The 21,526-nt window shown below is 49.0% G+C and overlaps 1 protein-coding gene across 2 annotated transcripts in view; it reads left to right on the forward strand.

Moving 5' to 3' along the window:
- Nucleotides 1–21,526, forward strand: part of EPS15 (epidermal growth factor receptor pathway substrate 15) — a 119,529-nt gene that overhangs the window by 58,746 nt on the left and 39,257 nt on the right. For both annotated transcript variants that reach the window (XM_051999712.1, XM_051999713.1), the window contains exons 9-12: nucleotides 3,300–3,497; nucleotides 4,463–4,608; nucleotides 8,423–8,579; nucleotides 13,961–14,046. In XM_051999712.1, the coding sequence (XP_051855672.1) occupies nucleotides 3,300–3,497; nucleotides 4,463–4,608; nucleotides 8,423–8,579; nucleotides 13,961–14,046 (587 nt within the window). The remainder of the gene's footprint in view (nucleotides 1–3,299; nucleotides 3,498–4,462; nucleotides 4,609–8,422; nucleotides 8,580–13,960; nucleotides 14,047–21,526) is intronic.

Consider the following 21,526-nt stretch of genomic DNA (forward strand, 5'->3'; position numbering starts at 1 on the left):
TGTGGGGAGAAAACAAATTTAACCTGGACAATTTTGCAGCATGTGAAAGAAATGGGGTGCAGAAATCACCAGACTGGCAAATGGAGTCCAAACTGAATGATTTTGCTGGAATGGTGGTTGTGACTGACTCCTGCTGGTCTCAGATGGGGAATCGGTCATTACTAGCTAGATGCCTTAGGACTGAGTGAGGGGGTTCCTGTGGGCCCCTTTCCATGCCTCTAATGAGTCACAAACAACTTCTCGAGCCATTGAACTGTAGCTCTGTCCCTGCTGGAGTCTGGGGCACAGATGCAGGTTGGAGGAGCAGGATCTCAGGCGCTGGATGGGCAACCGCAACATCTTCAAGTTTTAAAACTCCTAGGGAGAGGGGGCTGGCAAGTCCTGGAAGGTTCTCACCTTTGGGAACTTCAACTCTGGCCAGTTTTCTGGAGATAGGGATGGGAGAATCATATATTCTTCTCATTTCTTCCTCAGTCACTTAAAGCATGGGGCTGCTGGCACATTTTTATTAGCCCATTGCCTTGATGCAGATGTTTTGGTAATAGGAAAATACTTGCTTTCACTAACCCAAGGAAACCCCCAAAGAAGCCTAATTAACTCAAGTTCTGACTGGGTTAACAATCCTTTTTTAAAAATTATTTATTCATCCATCTACTTATATTTTAATATGCTTTATTTTAACATTCATTTCAAAAAAAATTTGAGTTGCAAATTTCCTTCTGGTCCCTTCCTCGCCTACTGAGAAGGCAAGCAATATATTGATTATACATGTGAAGTCATGTAAAACATACTTCCATATTAGCCATGTTGCCAAAAAAAAAAAAAAAACAGCAAGAAAAATAAAGTGAAAAAATAGTATATTTTAGTTTCCACTCAAAGTCTGTCATTTCCCTCTCTGGAGGTGGATAGCATTAATCATCATGTGTCCTTTAGAATTGTCTTGAAGCAGAGTAGCTAAATCTTTCATGGTTGATCTTCCTTAAAATATTGCTGTTACTGTGTATGTTTTCCTGGTTCTATTTATTTTACTTTGGATCAGTTCATATAAGTCTTCACAGGTTTTTCTTTTCTTTTTTAGGTATATATTTTTCTATTTATTTCATTAATTATTTCCCAATTACAGGTAAAAAAAAATTAACACTAATGTTTTTCAAATTTTGAGTTCCAAATTCTCCTTTTTCTCCTGTTTGTCCTCAACCCTTTGTAAAGGGAAATGGCATGATTTTTTTTCCTTTTTTTTCCCCTCATTAGTTTTTTATCTTATTTATTTTTATAGCTTTTTATTTTTCTAAATACATGCAAAGATAGTGTTTAACATTTACCTTTGTAAAACCTTATGTTCCAAATTTTTCTCCTTTTCTCCCCTTAGACAGCAAGCAATCCAGTATAGGTTAAACATGTACAACACATTTCCTTTTTTTTTTTAAATAGATTTTTATTTTCAAAATACATATAAAGATAATTTTCAATATTCACTCTAAACTATTTCCATGTTTGGCATGCTGTGCAAGAAAAATCATACCAAAAGGGGAAAAACTACAAGAAAGAAAAGAAACAAAAAAAAGATGAAAATAGTGTGTTTCAATCCTCATTCACTCTCCATAGTTCTCTCTCTGGATGTGAACAGCTCTTTCCATCACAGTTTATTGGAATTGTCTTGAATCACTTCATTTCGACATTCATTTTTTTAAAAGATGTGTTCCAAATTTTTTCTTTCTCTTTTACCTTTCCTGTCTCCAATATAGCAAGCAATCTGATGTCGATTAAAGGTGTGCAGTTCTTTTAAATATATTTCCATATTTGTCATGGAAAATCAGACCAAAATGGAAAAAAACACACGAAAGAAAACAAACAAAAGATGAAAATAATGTGCTTCAATCCGCATTCAGTCTCAATAGTTCTCTCTCTGAATGAGGATGGCATTTTCCATCCCAAGTCAATTGGAATTGCCTTAAATCACTACATTGTTGAGAAGAGCAGGTTGAAAATCATGTTACTCTGTACAATATTCTCTTGGATCTGCTGACTTCATTCAGCATCAGTTTATGGAAGTCTTTCCAGGCCTCTCTGAAATCAGCCTGCTTTTCATTTCTTATGGAATCATAATACTCCATTACATTCATATCCCATAACTTATTCAGCCATTGCCCAACTGCTAGGCATCCAGTCAATTTCCAGTTCCTTGCCATTATATAAAGGTCTGCCACAAACATTTTTGCACACGTGATTCTTTTCCCCTCTTTTATGATCTCTTTGGGATACAGGCCCAGTAGTAAGAAGCAATATGATATTAATTACAATACACATTGTATTACGTATGTATTGTCTTGCAAAACATGTTCCTATATTAATCATATTTCAAATAAAAAGCAAAAATAAAGTAAAAAAAAGTAAAGTTCAGTCTTCACTCTGTATTCATCACTTTTGTCTTTGAAGATGGATAGTATTTTTCATCATAGATCCTTTGAAACTGTCTTGGTCTTTCACAATTACGGTTGTTGCAATATTGCTTTGCTATCTACAGTGTTCTAGTTCTATTCACTTCACTTTGCATCAGTTTGTATAAGTCTTGTGAAGTTTTTCTGAAACCATTTTATTCATCATTTCTTAGCTCTATAGTATTCCATCATAATATGTCACAACTCCTTTAACCATTCCCCAAGTGATATGTATCCTCTCATTTTCTAATCCTTTGCCACCATAGAAAGAGTTGCTATAGGCCCTTTTCCTTTTTTCTTTGATTTCTTTGGGATACAGATGTAGTAGTGGTATCGCTGGATCAAAGGTTTTATAGCCCTTTGGGCATAGTTTAAGATTTCTCTACAGAGTAGCTGAATCAGTTCACAACTCTATCAACAATGCATTAGCGTACTCATTTTTCCATATCTCTTTTTCCTTTTCTGTTACACTAGCCAATCTGATGATTGTGAGGTGAACCTCAGAGTTATTTCAGTTTGCATTTTTCTAATCAGTGGTGGTTTAGCGCATTTTTTCATGTGACTTTTGCCAACTTTATTTTTTCCTCTGAAAATTGCCTGTTTCCTGCTTTCTAGTTTTGGCTATATCAGTTTTGTTTGTGCAAATTTTTTTTCATTCTTGTGTAATCAAGATTATCCATTTTATTTCCTATGATCCTCTCTATATCTTTGTCCTTATCCATAGATCTAATAGGTAAAAATTTCCATGCTTTCCTAATTTGCTTATGATATCACTCTATGTTTAAATCACTTATCCATTTTGACCGACTCAGTATTCCTAATAATAGTAACATATCTGTCCTTGGCTCATCTTTTTTAAAGGCCATGTTTTTGGTATACTGTGCCCTGGAGAAAGAACCTGTGCCAATGTCTTTGCCACCAGCTTTGGTGCCACCTTCAAAGAGAAAAATGGCTGGTACTTCGGCCCCCAAGCGGTCGATGTCTTCTGTCGCACATGCCAGGGACCCACGCCGGACGTCACCACCAGTAGGTTCTCTACCTGCCAGAGCAGCAACACAGGTAATCACAAAGCCAAACCCGGGATCCTTGTTAGCTACCTGCAGGGCATTAAACAGCTGACTAAGGGTGCCTTTTGCCCGGCTAGAGGGAGCGTTCACAGACCTGGTGCTTATGGTACCGACATCCCAGCATGTCTGAAGACCGTGTGCCCCATCTCAGATCTGTTCCCTCCCCCAACCCTTGGGAGAAACAGAGAAGTTCTGTTTATGAATAGTCACCTCTTGACTATTTGTAGGCTTATGTTCCATTTTGGGGATTGCCGTGGAGATTTAGTATTGATATTAGTAATGACTATTTTGTACAAGGCTTTAAAGTTATGGCCAGACAATAAAGAAAGGTCCTGAGGAAGTCCAAAAAAAAAAAGTTTACAAAGGGTTTTCCTTTCACCAGCTCTGTGAATTAGAGAGGACAAATCTCACCCCCAGTTTCTGGATGAGAAAACTGAGGCTCAGGGAGGGGAGTGAGCCACAGTCCTGCAGCTCAGTCAGTATGGAAGCCAGGACTAGAGCTCTGGACTCTTGCCTACCTGGGCACCCTTTCCTTGTGATCCAATTAGATTGAATGGAAGAAGTAAAGAAATGAAATTGGGATGCATGAATCAGCTTCAGTCTGATAACAAGGGAATGGAAGCTGCCTGTTAGAATTTGGGCCCGCTCAGAGTCTTTCCCCTCCTCATCCCTTCATACCTCTAGTGCCTGGGGACAGTCAGAAGTCAAGAGGGAGCTAGCCCCAGGTGCGGTTGTCCTATAGCAGGTGGGGGCAGGGGCTGGCATTGCTGGAAATCTGCTTCTGAGTCATGTTCTTCATCAGCTCTTCTAGTTTTGTCAAAATGTTCTGGTTTGGGCAGCCTTGGGAGGGGCTGGGTCAACAGTGCTCAGATCTGAGGAGAGACAGCCCAGGGTGCTGGGGGGGTGATGGCCGTGGTTGGAGGGCCCTTCTGCTGAGAAGCTCTCTGCTTTTTTCAGTGGGTCGTGTCAGCTGCAGAAAAGGCAAAGTATGACGAGATCTTCATGAAGACCGATAAGGACATGGACGGCTTTGTGTCGGGGTTTGAGGTCCGAGAGATTTTCCTAAAGACGGGATTATCATCCGCCTTATTAGCACATATCTGGTGAGTGAATGTTTAAAGGTGTACCCTTGCCCACAGAGGCCCCCTCTCGTTTGTTCTGGGCCTGGGATGCTCACTGCCACCACATGCCAGCCGAGATCCTCCTCACCTGCCAGCTTCTACATCGTCAACTCTTGACGTTGTTGCCCAGCACGGGTCAGTGTTGCCCTGGCCCTAGGTCGGTGTTTGAGTCACGGTTGGAACGCTTAGGAAAGAAACCGTTTTGTTTCAGGATTGTTTTATGTACAAAAGTAAAGCCAAGCAGCGCCCGGCTTATCCGGGCCGGCGGCTGAGAGAACGCAGCATCGGGAGCCTCGGCGTCGTTAGATCTCCTCTGAAAATGCTTTTGTGGGCCTGGGCCGCCCCGGGCATCACACTTGACCCAGAGAACCTGGGCTGGCCCTCGTTCTCCTCAACCAGAAGGCAGGAAGCTGAGAGCTCAGCGGTCAGCCTCTACTTAGCACTGGAGGATCATGGGGGGAGAGCTGGTCTGGAGTCGGCAAGCCCCGGATCCAGTCTAGCCTCAGAGACCACTGGATCACTTCACTTCCATTTACCTTAATCGAGGGAAGGGACAAGCCATCCAGTCTCTTTGCCAGATGTGGGATGTGATCGAACGACTGAGCAACACGACACTCAGCGCTTACAAGTTGCTTAACTTAATATTGATTGGCAGCTCTCTTGTGGTGCACACAGAGGGACGTGAACAAGAGAGCTCTCCAGGAGGCAGCTGTCCTGCGCAGAAGCCGCACTGCCAGGGAAAGTCCAGATTCAAGAAGCCTGGAGGTGCTCCAGTCCAAGAAATCAGGATTTTAGTGGGGACTTGACATATACTATTACCCATATCTACCAAAACAGCAGAAGCACAATCCTGTAGGTGCTCCTTAACTGGGAGAGAAGTGAAAAAAATTGTTGCATAATGACTTCATGGAAACTACTGTGCTGCAAAAAATAACAAGTCCACTGAGGTATTCATAAAGACATGGAAAGGCTATAGAAATGGATACAAAGTCCAATAGAAGCAAGAGAAGTGACAGCTAATGACTTCACTGAGGGAAACCCTTGATCCATGACTACTCTAAAAGGCCAGTCTCGGGCCCAGAGGTCAATGGCAAAATGTACTGGGCCCCTCTTGAGGGCAGGAGGCGAGCTCCTGCCTGAGTTGTTTGGCTGTTCTTCTTTGACATGAGGAGAGTGGGAAGAGATAGAAGGAGAGGAAGGGATGCTGCAGAAAAGCACACGGCCAATGATGCCATCGTGGGTGCCTCACACCTTTGCCTCTCGGGCCATATCTGTATATTCAACCGTATCACCCAGCCCACAGCTCTTCTCATCCATAAGAATAACATGAGTAACTTCATCAAGCATTTTGCTAAGATGGAGACAAACAATTTCTATATAAGCCCTGTGAAAAACGAGAAGCTAGGTTCATCCAGCATGATCTGTTCTTGATGCAATCATGCTGGGACTCTTGGTAGCCATTTCAACATGTTTAATGACAACTTCTTCAATGATATATTCCAATTTTTCTAGGAACTACAAGTCAAGTTAATTGCCATGGTGTTTATAAATCTCATTCTCTTCCTTTTTGCAAAGAAAAAAACCGGGGGCAGCATGTGCATCATTTGCTTTTGTTCAGCCTCATAGCACCCTTCCTAACTCCACAACATACAAAGTTCACTGCCAGCATCTCCATAATCCCATTCACCAACTAGGAGGTAGAATCCACCTGGGTCTGATCACCTGAATCCTGCGAGACTGCTGCAAGCTGCCCTCTTACACTTCCCTACCTGTCTCAGGCCCAGACTAGCCATTTTTGTCCTGTCCTTTATATTAGCCTTAGTGAAGAAGACTTTTTTGATCCCCATTTTTTTTTTGCAATTCTTCTAAATATATTTTCATATTCATCATGCTGTGCTAGAAAAATCAGATCAAAAGGAAAAAACAAGAAAGAAAAAAAAACAAGCAACCAAATAACAACTAAAGTGAAAACGCCATGCTTTGCTCCACATTCAGTAACCATAGTTCTCCAGACGGCATTTTCCACCCCAAGTCTCTTGGAATTGCCTTGAATCACTTCGTTGTTGAAAAGAGCCAAGATGATCACAGCTGTTGATCCCTATTAAAAAAGAAAACAAATCAAAACTCTTCAGCTTTCCTCTCCAGCTCCAATGCACGTTGGCGATCTTAAAGGAGGGAAAGGGACCCCCGTGTGCAGAAATGCTTGTGGCAGCCTTCTTTGTAGCAGCAGGAAACTGGAAACTGAGGAGACTTGTGTCCATCTTAGCAAAATGCTTGATGAAGTTACTCATGTTATTCTTATGGATGAGAAAAGCTGTGGGCTGGGTGATATGGTTGAATGCCTTGATTGGGCCCCAGTAGAAGTGCTTGGCGGATTGATGTCAACTTGGAAGAGTGGAATACTTCAGGGGCTGCTTGGCCTTGGGTCTAACCCTAACTGAGGTAACGGCTTCCAAGGTACTTTCAGGAACCAGTGAGATACTGACCTCATACCCAAGATTCTTTGTGCTCTGTAGTTGAGCTGTCTCTGAAGCTGAACATGGCAGAGAATACGGGGGATGGGGACTTTTAGGAGCAAACAGGACGGGGCAAGAGTCTGAGGAGAGAATTCTGAGATAGAGCAAAGCAAGGGGGAGGCAAGACATGGAGGAGCGTTGGAGAGCAAATGACCAACACAGAATAGCCACATCTGTCATTGACCCTATATTGCTTGCTGTCTTGGGGAGCTAAAAGAAAGAGGAAGAAAAATCTGGAACACAAAGTCTTACAAAAATGAATATTGAAAGCTATCTTTACATGTATTTGAAAAAATAAAATACTGTTGAAAACTAAAAAAACAGAACCCAGCAATGATGCTTAGAGCATGTCTCTCACTGAGGTGCTGAGATGTCATTCACACTGTTTGGTGTCCCCGGGATTTCTCTCCAGTTGTTCGTTTCATTCGAGCTTGTTTTTCCTTAAAAGTCCTTTCGCTGATGGGCCATCAACAAACCAAGCAGGCCTGAGGAGGTCTCTGAAGGCAGAGGGAAGGCACAAGGCCGGATTGGAACGGTCGCGGGTTCCCGGTGGGCAGATGCAGCCTGTTTGGATGCCTGGGGCACTAGGCAGCCTGCTGGGACCTTGCTCACAGGGGATCTAGGCCTGTGAGACACAGGCCGAATGCTCTCGTTCCTCTGCACGTGCATGGGGCCGCCGCCCAGGGAGAGCAGATGCTTTGCCATCTGACTCGCTTTTGGTTTTCACCAAGGAAGGCTATTTGCTTCTTGTAAGAACCCACGGAATAAGGCACAGGCTTATGAGGCTACCTTTGAAAAAAAATGTAATAGGCACCGACTGTGAAAAGAGTTTCTCTGTGTGATTTGAATGGAAGACATTGTAATGGGCCAAATAAAGGACATGAATTCAGCAAATATTTATCAAGTGGCTCTTCTGTGTCAGGCTGGGAAGCTAAGAGGCGTGTGGCCCTGGTCCTGGAGGATCTTGGCAAACCTCTCCCTGGGCATGAGGGACGAGACGGGTATGGGGTGAACTTGTGCTCTGGAACGTCCCTTGAAGTGAGCCAGAGATGCAGAAGAGCCCCGGACACTACGGGAGAGCTATCCTCAAGTTGGGGTGGGCAGGGGGCGAGCCGTGCTCCTTCTGAAGGAAGAGAGGGATCCTGTTTGGCCGAGGTGAGGGGGGAGCTCGAGCAGTGGGCTGCCACCCCACCCACAGCCCCGGTGAGCAGAAGGAGAGGGGCACAAGCTTTTCTCTGCAGTCGGAAGCTAATTGCTGCTTTCCTTCTCCATTTGTACAGGGCACTGTGTGACACAAAGGACTGTGGGAAACTTTCAAAGGAACAGTTTGCCCTGGCTTTTCACTTAATTAATCAGAAGTTAATCAAGGGCGTTGATCCTCCTCAGATTCTTTCTGCTGAGATGATCCCACCATCGGATAGGGCCAGTTTGCAAAAGGTAAGAATTCACTTCTACAAGCACCCACTGTGTTCTGGGCCCAGTCTAATTGCCTTTGTAGGAAATTCAGGCGAGTTAGTGGACTGTAAGCCCTAAATGCAGTTGGGGGCGGCTCGGGCTGGCAGAGGAGACAGCGAGCCCGTTCTCCAAGCTCAGGTTCCTCGTGCCGCCTGTGGATGTGGGTCTGGTGGCCACACGCTGCTGATCTATGTGTTGCAAGCCTGCTTCCCCATTCATTCATCCCTCCTACCTCTTCTTGGAGAGGAATAAAGGCTGCCCTGGCCCTCCCAAGAGCCCTCAGAGCCATCCATGCTTTTCAGATGAGAATGGAAAAGCCCAACTCAGACTTTGTGGCTCATGTAAGTGTCTGGACTTCCATTGATCTCCCCGCTTTCGGCCACTTAGCACCTGTCCTCCTTCAGGCAGGTGCAAAGCCCTTTGAGCATGAGCTTGGCCGGCCCTAGGCTCCTTAGAGCATCATAAAAAGGCTTGCACAAGTGGGTATTCTTCCACCATTTGTTTTCCTGTCAGACCATTCACATCCCTGGGCCTTTAAAAGTAGGTATTGGCGGGTTACTACATCGGGTGTCTGGGGAATTGGGAGAACTGGCTTTTAGCTATTAATTATTGTTGTTTCACACTCATTTAGCCAAACAGGAAAATATTCTATTTTAACTAACTTCATAGAACCTTAAAATTGCATCTTTTCCAAAGTTTTTTTAATGTGAATTCCCTGGAACAGCATGTTGAGGGGCTTCATTTACAGAGAAAGCAGCCTCCAAGGAGAATGTTTATTTACAGAACATAATGACTTTGGGGGTTTGAGGGCTGAGGTTGGGGGCGGTTGTTTACATTTGTTTTCAGGTTCCCCAGCACTCCGGGGCTGTGAACAGAACTCGGAGAGATGGCCCTGAGCACAGTCTGCACTGCTCCCTTATCTGTACTTTCGCCTCCCCTGAGCATTCTGTCCAGGCCTTAGCTTCTGCCACTTGCATTATGGGCTGCCTTTCTCTCACGCTGTATCTCCCCTTCACTCCCAGTCCTGTCTCGTAAATAGATACTGTAAAAAGCAAACTGCAAAACCAGATGATTTCCATTTGCTACATTGGAGAGCTCATGGTTTATGGAGTCTCAGCTTTAGCTCTAGAGGGGGCCTTAGAGATCATCTCATAAGCTGATCTCTCCTCAGGGCCAGGAAGAAGCTGCAGGGAGGCTGCCAGGAGTAGCCAAATGGTCGCAGAGAGTGGGCCAGGAATAGGCCGGGGAACTTGCCCGGGGCCAGGGCTAGAGCAGATCCCTGAAGGGGTGGGATGGGGGCCTTGGCTGCAGGGCCCATCCTGTCCAGCTCCGGCCAGAACAGCGTGTTCCAGCTTTTCCTGGTTTCCTCTTGGGAACCGTTAACTAAGCTAGCCGAGGGGGAGGCTGTGGTCCTAGATTTCCTCAGTTTTATAGCAGAGTTCTTGGTAAGTGCCATGTTCTCTTGCAGAGATGAAGGGGAGAGCTGACTAGAGAAGAGTTCAGTTAAATGGATTCAGAGCTGGGTGGGCGGCCCGAGTCTGTGATAAATGGGTCAGTGGCTGGTGCCCAGGGCGGGAGACCCGGGAGCTGTGCTTGGCAGCCCCGGGTTGTGAGCATTCAGGTCAGGGACTTGGAGACAGTTCTCCTGAGACTGGCAGAGCCCTTGAAACGAAGCGGGGGAAAGTTTGCGGGGCACGGTGGGCATGGCCAGCACGCTGCTGATCTGAAAGGATCTTGGTGGGCTAGAGCGAGCACCAGTCTCCTAAATGAAATGCTGAAGGAAAGACCCTGAATTTGGGGAGGAAAAGCTTTTCTGAAAAAGATCCGAGAGCTGTTGCGGCCTCCAGCCCAGTAAGGATCGGCAGAAGGAGGCGGCCATTCAGGCTCATTCCGAGGCACCAGGCTTCTGGGGGTGAGGATGCTCTGCCCTCCTCGGACCTCATCTGGAACCAGTAGTGGGCACCGCACTTTAAGAAGACCCTGGATAAGCTGGAGAGTGTCCGTAAGCGGGCAGACAGCCTGGGCCATGAGAGTAGGCTGAAGGACCTGGCCTGTTGAGCTTAGAGGAGGAGGATACTTGGGGGCCATAGTCACAGGCGGGAGGTCTCCCTTGGCCATCTCCAGACGTCAGGGATGGGGGCGCACCAAAGGTGGGAGTCTGCCAGCAGCTGCTGCTCCACCCACCTTGTGAGGGGGTCTCCTGCCTCCTGGGCTGTGTTGTTGGGGGCCTTCCTTTCACGTCGTGGTTGAACCAGGTGCTGCTGAGCTCCTGTCTCACTTTCCACCTCAGATTCCGTGCTTAATCTAACACTCTCCCCTTACAAGCAAGGAGGCTGGGGCCCGAGACGGTCACAGCTGGGACTTGAGGCCAGCTCTGCTGACCCTTTCCTTTGAGTGGACCGGAGAGCTTTCCGTGGAGGGAAAGTGCCCACCTGAGATGATGCACGTTGGGATCCTTGCCGTGCCGCTTAGGGCCTGCGTGACTCTGCTGGGTCAGCTGGCCGGTAGAGGCCCAGATTTCCTGAGGGGAAAGTGAGGGCTTTATATAGAGAGGTCACAAGGGCCCTCCAGTCTGATGCCGCCCCGAAGGCACCTTCTCCCCTGCTGTCATCATACTGCAGCATTGACCAGGGCTTGCAGGAGCTTGGCCGGCCAGCGTTCAAATGGAGTCTGACCTGTTTGGGCTATGTAGTCATTGGATCTCTAAGTGAAATTTTACATTGCCTTTGAGAATATCTATTTTCTCTCTGTGTTCTGGTTTGAAAACAGTGCTCTCTTTTTTTCAGCATTGCCTAACCTCTTTGTGACGTTTGCTTTCCTTTTTGTGTTTTTTCTAGTTTGGACCCTTTTCTCCCTTCTGCCGCCCTCTGCTTTGCATCTTTCTTGTACTCTCAGTTTCTTAACTCTCCTCTCTCTCTCAAGGTTAGAGCTTTACTTTATGCCTTTTCGAAAACGTAATGTTTTTTGGTTTGTGGGTATCTGTTTTGAAGCCTGAGGTTCCTCCCAGAGTGCCCTCAGCCAGGCCCCATTGAGGCAGGATGGCTCCAAGCTCCCTTTGCTTGACTTCAGGTGCCCTAAGAACGTGGGGGGAAAAGACTGATGTGGGTCTGCATGGGGAAAAGCCAGAAAAGCGAGAAATCATCACATCACCCCTTTCCCTCCTCCCTCTGGATGCGGAGGTGTCCGTTGGCTCACATTCCCCTGAACATCCAGCTACGTTCATAGATCTCATATCATTTCCCAGCTGCATCTCATGGGAGCTGCATCCATTTATTTCCTCCCGTGGCTTCAGAAATTGTGACCAGCGTTATAGGGAGAAGGAAATGGCCCAATGATAGATTGAGATACTTTGGGGGAAGTAGTGAGCTCCCTGTCACCAAAAGTACCCGAGTCTCTCTCATGGTTGCTATAGAGAGGCTTCTCACATGGCCTCAGGCCACATGATCCAACTTTGAGAATCAAAGAATCTGTGATTTGGTGGAGAAATATCCAAGAAGTCTCCTTCATTTCACTTGAAAGTCCAGGTTCTGAACATTGCCGCCCCCCTCCCCTCCTGGGGTATCAGGGATATTAAAGTGAGTCTTCCTTGATGTGAGGCTGCCCTCGGTCCCACGCCAGGAGACCGGTGTTACCACAGACCAGGCCCCTGGGAACAGGACCCATGGACCAGGCTCCGGAGGGCTCTGGGGCACTTGGGCAGTGGGAGTCAGAGCCCTGACCTCCCAGGCCTGGACTTTGGCCTGGCCGGGGAGCTGCTGCGGCTTAAGCCCCAAGGTGGCCTGGAGCACACTGAGGCTCCGAGAGCCAGCCACGAGTGCTCTGGTGCACGCTCAACCTGCAGGGCCCTGGGTAGGTGGGAAGTCCAAAGAAGCCGTGGCCTCTCTCCTCTCAGAGCGCGCGCCCCTGTCAGGTGCCACCTTGGGTCAGAGACTCGGCACAGAGGCAGACAATGATACCGGGCCTGGGGGAGCCTCCGGACTGCGGTCAGAGAGGCTTTGTGAAGGAGGAAGTTGGGCTTTCAGAGGAACGGTCATTGAACCAGCAGAGAGGGAAGGGGCACCTTTCCAAGCTTACAGAAGAATGTGAGCAAAGGTGCAGAGGTGGAAAATCTCAGGGCCTGTTTGGGTATAGAAAAGGCCAGAAAAGCTGGGCAGCAACCAGATGCTTCGGTACCTTTGGGCGCACTTCCAAAGCTGCTGAAGGAGTCTCGCACGTATGAAAAAGCTTGAAAGAATTGCATTCCTCCAAATATAGATAGCTGGGCTTCTCTTAAAATCACTTAGAATCACATTTTATGAGCTTCTGGACAAAAAAAAAACCCCAGCTGTATTTATCTCTGGGCTTTAAACATCGAGATTTCTTTGACGCAGGGTGTTCCTGGGTGGGAGTTGTCCCCATTGCTGCAGGTCAGCCCTTTCTATGCAATGTGCAGAGCTTGAGTGACTGCCACAGGCCCTTGGCCAGGATTTAAGGCTTGTAGTCAGAGGCCAGCTCGCCTGCTCCCAGACCCCCATGACTCCCATGTTTTGTATACATTAGACGCTTAATAAATGCTGAAGTCACTCGCATGCCCAGCCTTCCCTCTTGAACTTTCACAGCCCCTCCCCCCATCCCCCCAAATAGCCGCAACAGCCTGTCATCTATTGGATCCAGGCTCTCAAGGACTTGTTGCCTTCGAGGCTTTCAGCCACCATCTTAAGACATGTCCTTTTAGTCACAAAAGAGGGTGAGCCAGGGATAGTAGCTGGATCTAGGGCACTCCTAGGGAAAACAGGGGAGGGCAGACCCTGCCCCTGTCAGTGACCAACTGGCTCAGTAGAGTTTGAGAGCAAAGGGGTCACAGTTAGAAGTGTGATGTCATTGTGTGACTGCCCCTCCCTGGAGGAAGTGGTCTAGGGGGAAGCTACCGGGGGTCCGTGGACGGAGGTGGAGGTTCGTTTCATAAGATATATATTACAGAGCAAAAGTAGACCCCCTTTCCCTAGGATGAGGCTTCTTCAACTGCTCTGGCGCCTTTGACATTTGTGTAGCTCCATAGAATTGGTCTCCCATGTATATAATCCTATGGATTTTGCTTTGATGCAATTTTAAAAAGCACGATTCTGAAAAAGGGCTCCTGACCAACCGACTGCCCAAGAGCTCGGTGACACAAAAACGTTAGAAACCCACAGCCTAGAGAATTAGAGTCGATTTGGGACTGTTATTTTCTTATCGATTTAAGATTATCTTCATTTTGGTGGTGCTAAGTTTACTCCTCCTAAGGACCACCACCTTGTGTCTGTCTTGTGCCTTTAACGTTATGTGTCTATTATTTTATCTTAGGATTGATAATAAGTCTGTGTATGTATGTGTTCTGTTTCTAGAGCTTTGTAGGTTCGAGTCCGGTGGCTGATTTTTCTGCTATTAAGGAACTCGATTCCCTGAACAATGAAATAATGGACCTTCAGAGGTAAGTGGAACAAGATGGTAGCAAATTTCTTTCTTCTCTCTCCTTTTTCTGATGCTGGCTGACCCGTGGATCATTTCTCACTAATCTGGGTGGGAATCAGGCCCTCAGCATCACCCCCGCGTCAAGGAGAAGATGGAGGTTCCCAGAGATGGGTGGTGGAGCCAGGGGGCTCCCAAAGCAGGGCACTTGTGGGCTCCCAACTCTTGTATTTTTTTCCTTAACTTGACCGTTCCTGGCTCAGTAGGATACCAGAAACTTGAATAGAATCAAAGCTATTCCTAACTCTTATGGAATCCCTCAGAGATGTTGTTCTTGATGGCCTAGTTTTTGTGACATTCTTTGTCCCCCGGGTTCTGCTCGTTGCTCTCTAAATCAGCCCATTAAAGTCTTCCCAGTTTCTGGGAGGCCATCTCTTCTGTGCAAAAACCCTGCATCGTGGTCAGATGCCATCATTTGTTGGGTTGTTCCCCAATGAGGAATGTCCTCTCTGTACTTGTGGGCCCTTCCCCTCCTGCTATTTTCCACTTTGCCTTCTGGTTCGAAGAGCTATGGGAAGGGGCAGAGAAGGACATGAGTATTTATAAGGCCCTCCGCTGTGCCGGGCCCAAATATCACCTTCGTTTGATACAACAAGGGCCCCGACTTTACTTTTGATGAAACTGAGACAAACAGGTTTGAGCGACTTACCGAGCAGCACACAATAAGTGTCTGAGGCTGGATTGGAACATTTTCTCTTAAGATTGCTTGAAGTATGATGTTTGGGCCCTTTTTTGGTCCCAGCTTCCAAGTAGTGTGCCTCCAAGGTGGGACTTGTTCTGCTTGGCTCTACAAAGCCATGGAATTTTTTATTACAAATGATTTATTTTTCTTGTTCCCCTTCCCCACGGTTTTTAAGGTAGGGGGAGTGGGCGATGAGTGAGGCAATAGAAGGAATACCCGGAGGAAAAAGAGAGAGACAGGACAACTTGGGAAGACAGAGGGTTCGTTGGTGAAATGCTTCAGGAACAACATGGCCTTTTAAGGAAGTAATCCTCTTTCTCTCGTAACTTGTGTGTGAAAGTGCCATCTTATTTAATGTTTCAGTTTAGAATTTTTAAAAATCAATTGATTTAAAGCAAAGAAATTCACTGGGACTTGTGGGCCTCTTGTAAAACAAACTCTTTGTCCTTCAGTAACATCGATGGGCACAACTTTGCTTGCGGGGGAAATCCCCATCTCTCATAAACCTCCGTACACGGCAGCTTGTGGAGTCATCTGGCTCCTTCCACAACTGCTGAGCGTTCTCTCACGCTCTTGCTTCCTTAGAAATGAATTCATTTCAAGAATATAGATTCTAATAGGCAGGCTGGGGTTTTAAGAACAAGCATCAGAATAATATCTCCCTGCTTCCCCCCCAGCACAAGAAAAACTGTTACTAGCTGCCTTTTTGGTGAAGAAATGGAATTGAGAAGAAGGGCACTAACTTCAATGGGGTCTTATAGCATGCAAGTTGGCACACAGTCAGTATTTATTAAGCACCTACTGTGTGTCTGGCACCTCACTGAGCTTTGGTGTCATCAAGCCCAGTGCTCTTCTCCTCCCTCCCCTCCCCCCACCCCTGCTCCCATGATGTCTTGGATCAGGTCGGCCATTACTGGGCCAGCCTGCCTCGTTGGCCCGGTTGGCTCCTCTTAGCTCCTTTGGGAAGGTCTATCCCTGACCAGTCTGGGCCACTTGACCGAGAGCTCTCCCCCTGGGGCGCTGCCACCGTTGGGGCACAGGCCACCCTGGGAGCAGAGACCGCAGAGTTTCTTGTCCGAGATGCTGCTGTGGGCGTTGGTCGGACCCGGCACGCTGCCACCTTCGAGATTCTGTGAGGCTGCTGCTGCGGGCATTAGGGCCTCGGGTGTGGAGGCCGGATCTGTGAGGACTTGGTGAGGCAGGCTGGGGGGAGGGGGGGGCGGCGGCTGGTGTCCGAAGCTTGCTGTTGCCATCACTCCCTCCATCCAGCAGGAACCTTTATCAGGGCCAGGTTGGCGAGGGTCCCCCCCCCACCTACTTCTGGGAACTGACGGATCCCGGGGTGAGCTCGCTCACAACATCTACTGATAAGTGACTTCTGGGCAGCAGCAGCTTTAACGGCGACCGTCGCACCAGTAGGCAACAGCCCCGCTCTACACCGCGTACAAACGCATCACAATAGACTGTCGGCCCCGGCAGGGCAGAGGCTGGCTTGGAGTTGGCTGGCCGGCTTCCCACTCTGGCCTGGGCACGGGTTCCTGGGACTCAGGATCCTCATATGTGCAATGAGAGGGTGACCCTGTGATCCAGCGAGTCCCTGCTGTCATCCCAGGGTAGCTCAGGAGCAAAGGGGTCTCCTGGGTGCCTGGCCGCCCAGGCTCGGAGCTGAGGAGTCCGTTTTATTATTTCTCCCTCATGAAAACAGATGATTTGCCCTATTGAAAAGTGCCCATGTCAGGGGCAGCCAGGGGGCGCAGTGGATAGAGCACCAGCCTGATGTCAGGAAGACCTGAGTTCAAATCTGGTGTCAGATGCTTAACGCTTCCTGGCTGGGTGACCCTGGGCAAGTCACTTAACCCCAACTGCCTCAGCAAAAAGAGAAGGGACCATGTCTTTCCTCAGGAGCCCTCGTGAGATCAGTGTGGCAAAGATCCTTATGCCAGTTTTTCAGAAGTTGAGGAGCTCTCTAAGGAGCGGTAAAATGACTTGTCCTGGTCGGGAGACAGTTAATGCTTCTCCATGATCCCGCCGAACCCCCTTGCCGGCATCGCACCCTCCCAGAGCCCCGGTGGCCAGCAGCAGAGTCGCCCAGCGCCAGAGTTGCCCAGCGCCAGCAGGGGGTGGGGGCGGACGGCTGATGGGGATGACTCAGCTCTGGAGCAAACGTAACTTTCTGGAAAATCCCTCGGAGCATTTGGAGCCTTTTCTTTCATGACTTGACAGGAAGGGAAATATTTTCACTGAGCTTTTGTGTTCTCACTTACTCTCATTCCTGTCACCTGTCACCCTCATTAATGTCATCAGTGGCTTCTCTTCCCCTGCTCACGGGAGGCTTCTTAAACTCAGCTCAGTGTTAGGAGGAGCTGTAGTGCGGGGCCATGTTCACAGTTAGGAGGGGTCATGTCGGGGCCCAGAGAGGCCACGTTCAGTGTGACAAGGGGCTGTGTTGGGGCCCAGAGGGGCCACGTTCAGTGTGACGAGGGGGGGGGTGTTGGGGCCCAGAGGGGCCACATTCAGTGTCAGGGGGGGGGGAGTTGGGCCCAGAGGGGCCACGTTCAGTGTGACGGGGGGGGGGGGGTGTTGGGGCCCAGAGGGGCCATGTTCAGTGTGATGGGGGGGGGGAGTTGGGCCCAGCGGGGCCATGTTCAGTGTGACGAGGGGCTGTGTTGGGGCCCAGAGGGGCCACGTTCAGTGTGACGAGGGGGGGGGGTGTTGGGGCCCAGAGGGGCCACGTTCAGTGTGACGAGGGGCTGTGTTGGGGCCCAGAGGGGCCACAGCTGGCTTTAGTCTAACAGTTTGGTGCCGACTGATTTTCATTCCCATTAATGATGCTTCTCCCTGCTCAGAAGCCTTGTGACTCAGCCTTTCTTTCTGCCCTCCCTCTTGTTCTTCTCCCTCCCTCCCTCTTTCCTCTCTCCTTCCTCTCTTCCTTCCCTCCATCCTCCTTTTTCTCCCTCCCTCCCTCAGGTTGCTGCTGAGAAATCTGCATCGGTACCAGGGTGGCCGGTGTTTAGCTGTGGGGATTGGGCCCTCGTTGGCTGGGAGCCTGGCACAGGTTAGCCCTGCCGGTGGAGGGCCCGCTCTGAGGGCCAGCTCTGTGCTCACAGCCTCACATTGTCAGCCAGAGCAGGCCCGTCCACCAGATGCAGGTGCGGGCCCCCTTTCTATCTCAGCATCCCAGCCGAGGGCCCCTTGTGCCCGGGCGCTCTCTCGCTCTGTGGCCCCCGCCCCCAGGCCTCGGGTCGCACGAGCCTCTCCGCAGGAGCCCTCGGCCGCCGGGCTGGTGTGTATTTTTAGCCCTGTGTGTGCATTCTCAGCCCTGTGACAGGGCTGTAAATTCTGAGACCTTGTCTTTTATTGACCAGGCGTCCTCCCCGCTCCAGCCCTCAGAGTGCAGTAGCTGCTAAATATATTTGTTTTGTTTTTTAACCAGCCAGGCTGCCTTGAGGGAAGACTCTGCTGGGGCTCAGAGGGCAGCAGGCTCCCCAGGAGGACGCTTGGGGCTTGCAAGGTCTGTTTCCTCCCGACCGCCCGGCCAAGCAGAGAGTCCAGGGGTTATCTCCGCTTTACAAATGAGGAAGCTGAAGCTCCCTGGGGGAGCTCGCAGATGTCAGCGCTGGGACGGGAATTTAGGGCCCCCAGAGCCAAGGCCAAGAAGTGTCTGACTCAGCACTGTTAGGGGAAGATTCTTGCCTAGTGTAAGGAGGGGAGGGAGTGGGGGCTGCTTGGAAGAGCTGTAGAAGGAAGAGCTGCTTCTGGGGGAGGGGACTAGATTGGTGCTTTGCACCCTGTTCTTTTTTAGAAAAACTAATTTTTACAGGCAATTCTCTCCCCTTCCCACCATCTTCCCAGTTGAGCAGTTGCTTAAAAGGACCCATGGCAGAGCCCTCATAATAAATACACGTTATTCAACAGAACCAATTCCCGCCTTGGCCTGAATCATTCTGCTTTGGAACCCATCATCTTGGGGCCTCCTCAGGCCTCCGGCGCGGTGATTTAGCACTGCTCCCATCAGGGTCTGGGGTGTTGGGGTTTTCCTGGGCGGTTCTGCTCTTTGCCTCGGTTCACACAGATCTGAAGCCGAGCGTCCTGCCCTTGGTCCTGGCGCGGCAGTATTCTGCCCCTTGGAATGCCTGCTTTGGGGTGGCCCTGCCCCCACAGAGAGCACCCCTGGAATGCAGTGGTTCGCTCTACCAAAGAGCGGCTGTTGGCACTCGGGGACTTAGGATCTTTCCCCTGTTCCTCGGAAAGCCTAAGGCCAGTGTCACCGAGTCAGAGGGGAGGCCGAGCTCAGTTACTTGTCAGGCACAGCCCCGTGTTGCCTCCAGAAGGACTAGTCCCCGGCTCCGCTGTGCCCATTACCCCCCAGCCCCCCCAACATTTGTCATTGTCCTCTGCTCACCCGGCAGCCCCAAAGCTGCTGTAACTTGCATGTCCTTTTTTATCGGTGATTTGGCGCCTGTATTGTTGCTTTGTCCTTCCGATGGTTGTGGTTAGCTTGGATCGGTAACTCTCTCTCTAACTCCTTCAACTTCTGGGAGGGAACGACTCGCTCCTCTCGTTTGGAATCAGGTCCTTTTGTCTCGGATGCGGGGCCTTCATCAGCCTCCCTCCCTTTTCAAGGAGGACTCCTGAGTTTGGGTCCTAGCTGTGCTTTTGGCGCCCGTGTCATCCTGGCTGGGTCACTTCCTGCTTTTGCACCTCTGTTTTCTCATCTGGAAAGGCGGCGTTTGGGCCAGATGGAAGATCTCTCCCATCCCTTCCTGCTTCAGCTCTCTCCTCCGAATCCTTCCCGAAGTCCAGGCAGGGGCTGCTCGACCATTTGACCTGAACGCCATATTGGAAATTCTTTTGGGGCAAAGATTGGCCTGATGGCCCTTGGGGTCCTTCTGGCTCCAAGATTCCTCTGAGTCTAAGAATCCCATTTTTAATAGAAGCTGGGTGCACAAATAAATACTTTTTTCCCATATGTGATTTATTCCTCTTCCCCCCACCCCCGCACCAAACTAGAAAACTTTAGAGTTAACCACCACAGGAGTTTTGAAGAGAGAGACTCCATGTTGTCAGTGAAGAAATGGAATAATAATTCTTATAAATGCCATTTAATAATTTATATAGCACTTTAAGATTTGCAGAGTGTTGTGCATGTTCTCTCATTTAACTCTCATGAGAACCCTTGGAAGCTGGTTCTGGTGAGATCCCCATTTTATAGTTGAGGAAACTGAGGCAGGCAGAGCTACTGGGTCACTGAGCCAGGAAGTATCTGGACAACTGCAAGGCTGGACAGTGCGCATGGCTGGCTCTTGTTGATTGGCCAACTTTTGGTCCTTGTGTGGGCCCTGATTGGCTTAGAGTGAATGTAAATAACGGCTGTTTCTGTTTTGGCCAGAAACCCGGAGCTTTGCTCCCAGGTTGAGACAGATGTAGACGTAGATATAGATTGATTTATTTTGAATCGTAAAAGAGGTCATTTTTGGTCTCGTTTCTTACTTAGCCTTAATCACTGAGTGGCTACAGCCTCAGATACACTGAGACCTGGGAAAGACCTTAGGCTAACAAGGCCGAGGTCGGGGCAGCTAGGTGGCACAGTGGACAGAGCCCCAGCCCTGAAGTCAGGAGGACCTGAGTTCAAATGTGACCTCAGACCCTCAATACTTCCTAGCTGTGTGACTCTGGACAAGTCACTTAACCCCAATTGCCTCAGGAGAAAAAAAAAGTTAAAATAAAAAGGCTGAGGTCTTCAGCTGCTATCCAGAGCCATCTCCAGTCGTTCTCATCTGGCCGGTGACCTTGCCCAGCCCTCGCTCCCTACAGTCATGACGTCACTTCCTGGTGTCAGGGCCCTCTTGGAGACGGAAGGACAAGCAATAACAACAGTCGCCTCTAAGTGGAGGAAGCAGGATTTGGAGTCAGGCCCCTGCCCCCCCACTCTGTGTGCTGGGGGACCATCCAGCCCTTGAATGTTGTTCTGTAGCCCTGTACAAACCTCTCACCTGAGCTTCGTACAGCTATGGGAGGTTAGTCCCCTGGCATTCTCCCCAGGTTCTCTCTGGGTCTCGCCCCCGCTAGGGCCACTAGCCTGCCTACTATGAGCATGCTCCCACACAGACTGGAAGCTCCTCGAGGGCCGGCAGGTTTCATTTTTGCCTTGTTTCCCCAGTTCTTAGCATAATGCTTATCAGTTTTTCCCACAAGCAAGGGAGGCTGATCAAGACCAAATAATCCAGCCACAATCCCATAGGGAACAAGTGTTAGAGGAAAGATGAATTCCCAGTGTCTCAGACTGAAGCCTCCGCGCTGGGCCTGCTGCGACTGAGGTTTTGTGCTCACCTAGCTGGGAGGGTGGGGATCCTTTGGTGGGCAGAGGAATCCCGGAGTGGAGGAGAGGTTGTAAGAAGGGAATGAGAGCGGTTCAGAAATTGGGTTCGGTTCCCTCAGTATTAAGCAGAGGAACCTCCCAGAGGCATCTGTGCGTCTGTCCGCTTATTTCCCAGAGTGCCTCATTGCTTCTTCCTTTTTCTGTCCAGTCTTAAGAATGTGAAGAAGACCTCCTCCTCCTCTGTGGTGGACTTACGCCTTAGACATGAAAGAAGGTTTTCTGCTAAGTTCTTGATTAACTCTGATGTATTAACCGCCACTTCCCCCTCCTTGGTTCTTGTACCTTAGCCCCTTGGCTGATGGGTGGGAAATAATCCATTGTTAACCTTAAATGAACATGACATAGCATCTTCAGGGACCTCAACCACGTGGCACCTCTTGG

Source organism: Antechinus flavipes, chromosome 4 (assembly GCF_016432865.1).
Source record: "Antechinus flavipes isolate AdamAnt ecotype Samford, QLD, Australia chromosome 4, AdamAnt_v2, whole genome shotgun sequence".
NCBI lineage: Eukaryota > Metazoa > Chordata > Mammalia > Dasyuromorphia > Dasyuridae > Antechinus > Antechinus flavipes.